This window comes from Zea mays, chromosome 10, assembly GCF_902167145.1.
Source record: "Zea mays cultivar B73 chromosome 10, Zm-B73-REFERENCE-NAM-5.0, whole genome shotgun sequence".
In the NCBI taxonomy this organism is placed as follows: Eukaryota; Viridiplantae; Streptophyta; class Magnoliopsida; order Poales; family Poaceae; genus Zea; species Zea mays.
The window spans coordinates 150,162,679-150,166,775 of NC_050105.1; the positions used below are offsets into that span (position 1 = coordinate 150,162,679).

Sequence of the window (4,097 nt, forward strand, 5' to 3'; positions counted from 1 at the left end):
CCCGAGTCCGAGCCCTTGGTCGGGCGGAGCGGAGTTCGCCGTCTTCCGGGGCTTAGCCCGAGTCCGAGCCCTGGGTCGGGCGGAGCGGAGTTTCCTATGGTGCCTTTGGCAGGGCCTGGTTTCCTTTGCGTTAAATGCTCCTGCGACTTGGCCGGTCGGTGCGGCGATTCAGTCAGGGTTGCTTCTCAGCGAAGGCAAGGCCTCGAGCAAGCCGGAGATGTGTCCGCCGTTGAAGGGGGGCCTCGGGCGAGACGGAAACCCCTTCGGGGTCGGCTGCCCTTGCCCGAGGCTAGGCTCGGGCGAGGCGTGATCGAGTCGCTCGTATGGACTGATCCCTGACTTAATCGCACCCATCAGGCCTCTGCAGCTTTATGCTGATGGGGGTTACCAGCTGAGAATTAGGCGTCTTGAGGGTACCCCTAATTATGGTCCCCGACAGTATCGAAATCGGTACAACCTTTTACCGACCATTTCCTTCGTTACCGAATTTAACCGGAATTTACCAATTTTAGATTTCAAAATTTTACGAAGATAATAAAAAAACAAAAGTATTTCAAAAATAATAAAAAAATAAAGTAGGCAGTCAAGCCCACACTTCACTCCGGCCCAGATGTTTAGGAATTGCCAAAGAAGCTTGGCATGACGTCTTTATATAGAAAAATCAGTGCCTCGTTCCGTTATAACTAGGCGATGTGGTACAAATGTATATGCTCATAGCTCACCTACTGTCTGGCGCTTATTAACTTGTAATCTTTGTGAGCTTATTATATTGTGAATTGTGTACTTATGATATTTGCGATTTTTATTGTATTGTGAAGTTATTATATTGATATGTTTACCGATCGAATTTTAGATTTCGACCGTTACCGGCGTATTTTTCGTATCGAACTTTCGTTTCTGATGTTTCCGAAGTACCGATATCGTTTCCGTTTCCGGAGTTACCGTTTTCGATTTCATTTCCGATAAAAAATATGAAAATAGTAACGATTTTAGTATTTACTGATGGTTTCGGACCGTTTTCATCCCTACCCGTTTGTATCTCTATTTTTTTTCTCTTCCTTTCCTCGTCGTTTCTCCCGAAACCCCTATACGTAAATAAAAAAAAATCCATAACGCAATCGCAAGGCGCTGCCTCCACCGCCGCCACCTGCACATCCATCGTCGCCGTTCGCGTCTCCGGATCCCGCGACCGGAGTCCGGACCCTCATCCCGCGGCCGCATATTCTCCCGTCCGTGCCCTCGCGTGCGCTCTGCCCCTCCGGCGTCCGCCGCCGCCGTCGCCCTACCCGAGGTGCCGTGGTCTCCATCTCCCGGAGCTTCGCCGGCGACGAGAATCTTCCAGGTACTCCCACGCCCCGCCCCTTCTCTTCCTTTTCCCGCTGTGCGGATCCGAGCATCCAAATCCAAGCAATTTTGTATTCCAATTACAAGCATCTCGGCGCGTGTAGAGCCATGCTGGGCGCGCGTGTGCAGCTGAAGGGGTGGCAACAGGCAGCTGTTGCATTTGGTTCTGCGTTTGGGGCCTTGCTTGACCCTAGGAGGGCTGATCTTATAGCTGCTCTTGGAGAGACTACTGGGAAACCAGCGTTTGAGCGTGTGCTGCAACGAATGAAGAACAGTGCAGAAGGCAGGGTAAACACATACTGCCCCCCGCCCCCCCTCTTTGTGTTCTAGCTACCATAGTTTATGGCTGGGAATTCCTTTGTTTTCGGCAATAGCAGGTTTTGTAAATCAAGTGCAGAATTACCACATTAGTGAAATACAGTTGTTTACTTGTTTTTCTCATTTGACAACGAAATTACACAACCGTCGCCAACAGGACGATACTCTGTTACTAGAATGGTTGTGAATGCTGTTTCCCCCATTTTCCATCGATGTTTTAGCAAGCTGATGTAATCAAGGCATATCTGATTAGGTTACTATCTTCTGATTAATCATGTTGTAGTCAGTTGCTGTATGCTACATTAGATTTCCTTATAGTATCATCGGATTACCAATTCCATGTTCAACTAAGATATGCCAAAAGAAGAACTCATGTCAACTTGCAGTTATGTTACCAATTTCATGTGCAGCTAGGATATTGTTGTTGCCTGAATTTCTTCCACTGGGCCCATGTCACTGACAGACTTATTCCTCTAGGAAGTTCTCTCGGAGCGTCCCCGCGTGGTATCCTCGCAGGTTTCCCATGCCTGGGACCTGCCTCAGAACACATTTGGCGCGGCGTATGCTCAGTTCATGGGATCAAGGAACTTCTCACCAGACGATCGCCCGCCTGTCCGTTTCATGGACACCGATGAGCTCGCCTACGTCGCGACACGTGCTCGCGAGGTGCACGACTTTTGGCACGTGCTGTTTGGTCTTCCGACGAACCTGATTGGGGAGACCGCCCTCAAGGTGATAGAGTTTGAACAGATGTTCCTCCCAATGTGCATGCTGTCAGTCGTCGGGGGCTCTGCGAGGTTCAGCGACAAACAAAGGGCGCTGTTTTTCCAGCACTACTTCCCATGGGCAACAAAAGCTGGTCTCAAGTGTACTGATCTGATGTCTGTATATTACGAGAAGCACTTTCACGAAGACCTGGAGGTAGTGAGAAGGAACTGGGGAATCCTTCCTTGCCCCAGTCCCAAAAAGAGCAGTGTATAGGGCGGCATTTTCTGCGTGAACTTTCTATCTGTTTCATCTTTGGTTTCTGTTAGTTGCTCAGTTCTTTTTGGAATAGCATCATGAGCTAATGTTGATGAATACTGATACGTTACCGAGTTGGAAGTATGGTTAGCAAGTTGATGTGCAGTGCTCTGGAATACCAACATGTTACTTTGATATCCTGCTTTAGTCTAGTAGCATAACAATGCACTTCAGATAGAATTAGAAGTAAAGGTGGTAATGGATCACGATCCAAATAGCTCTTCACAAAAAGTTAAAGCCCTTAAATAATATTAGTTCAAAAATGAATAAGAATAGGGCTCGGCCCTAATCCAATTCAATCCTTAAAATTTGTAGTGTAAAGTTTATAGTCCATTACCATCCCTAATTAGAAGGCCATAAGCCCAACTTTACCCTCATCTTCACGGGCGGCATTGGAAACAAACTGAAAAGGCCAAGTAGTACGGTATGTGGTGTCCTCAAACTTTACATACCGTGTCACCACCGAACTTGACATACTGAGCGGTGAGCGCAGCGTGGCACGTTTCTGCTACGTCATCTTTCTGCAAAGGACACATTTTGAACGATATATGAAATGTTTCTTCGCGGGACTGACGGAAGCAGGCCAGTACAGGTAAGTATTCCGGATCAAGGAATGCTAACAACATGGGTCAGTGAAAATTCTGATGGGCTAAGCAGGCCCATTAGTTCAGATGGGCTACGCACGTTGCTTCGGTGAGCTTCGAGTAAAATACAGGCGAGCGCTGCGTGGAGCGACGTGCCAGGGCAAGAAGGGACGTGGCGCGGCCTGTGAACATTCCTGAATCCTTGTTGGGTATTTGGAGCAGCAGATTCGGCGGTTCCCTGTTCGGTCTCCAGCCGGCGGATGTGGATCCATTCATTAGACTGACCGCAGCGGTCGACCCTACCGCTCCCCCTCCCCTTGCATGTCGGCTGTAGGGGTCACTCTATGGCCGCAGCGGTGCCCCTACAGCGCCCCCTACGTGTCGGTCCCCTTCTCTCTCCCCCCAGATCTAGCGTGTCACTGTTCATCACCCTAAACACTGTGCTGTAAGTCCACGAGTAATTGTTAGTAGATAAAAAATTGATAGTTGGTATAGAAAATGATATTTTATAGTGGTAGTGGGGTATAAGGGGAGTATTTAGGGGTAACCGCTGCGGAAGATGAAAAAATAGGGGGGAAAATAGGGGGGAAAAGTGATATAGGGGAAAAAATTTAGGGGTAACGGTTGCGGATAGCCTTACGGTAAAAGCTGCTGCAGTCCCTTGCCGCCCGTCTGGTGGCAGGAGGCGGCGCCGAAGGACAAGGACTTGCCCTTGGCCATCCTGGACATCTGGCCCTTCATCTCCTTGCACGCCCGCTCCAGCTCCACCACCCGGCTCTGCAGGTTCAGCCGTAGCAGCCCCTTCTCGTCGTCGCCGCTGCGGGTGGC

General features: G+C 49.4%; 1 protein-coding gene across 2 annotated transcripts; it reads left to right on the plus strand.

Moving 5' to 3' along the window:
* Positions 1-1,074: 1,074 nt before the first annotated feature.
* LOC100283077 (ubiquinone biosynthesis protein COQ4) lies at positions 1,075-2,790 on the plus strand. Of its 2 annotated transcripts, none has more exons than NM_001412292.1 (3): positions 1,075-1,342; positions 1,432-1,632; positions 2,140-2,790. In NM_001412292.1, exons 2-3 carry the CDS (start codon positions 1,453-1,455, stop codon positions 2,641-2,643), a joined length of 684 nt encoding a protein of 227 aa, NP_001399221.1. In that variant the 5' UTR covers positions 1,075-1,342; positions 1,432-1,452; the 3' UTR covers positions 2,644-2,790. The 2 variants fall into 2 exon arrangements, with proteins under 2 accessions (NP_001399221.1, NP_001149451.2); NM_001155979.2 differs by having other exon boundaries at positions 1,449-1,632.
* The last annotated feature ends 1,307 nt before the right edge of the window (positions 2,791-4,097 follow it).

Excerpts from the sequence above, each read along its gene's own strand:
- LOC100283077 (NM_001412292.1), top strand. The coding sequence starts at position 1,453 with ATGCTGGGCGCGCGTGTGCAGCTGAAGGGGTGGCAACAGGCAGCTGTT. Across the intron at positions 1,633-2,139 it reads AGAACAGTGCAGAAGGCAGG|GAAGTTCTCTCGGAGCGTCC; the intron begins GTAAACACATAC and ends TTATTCCTCTAG.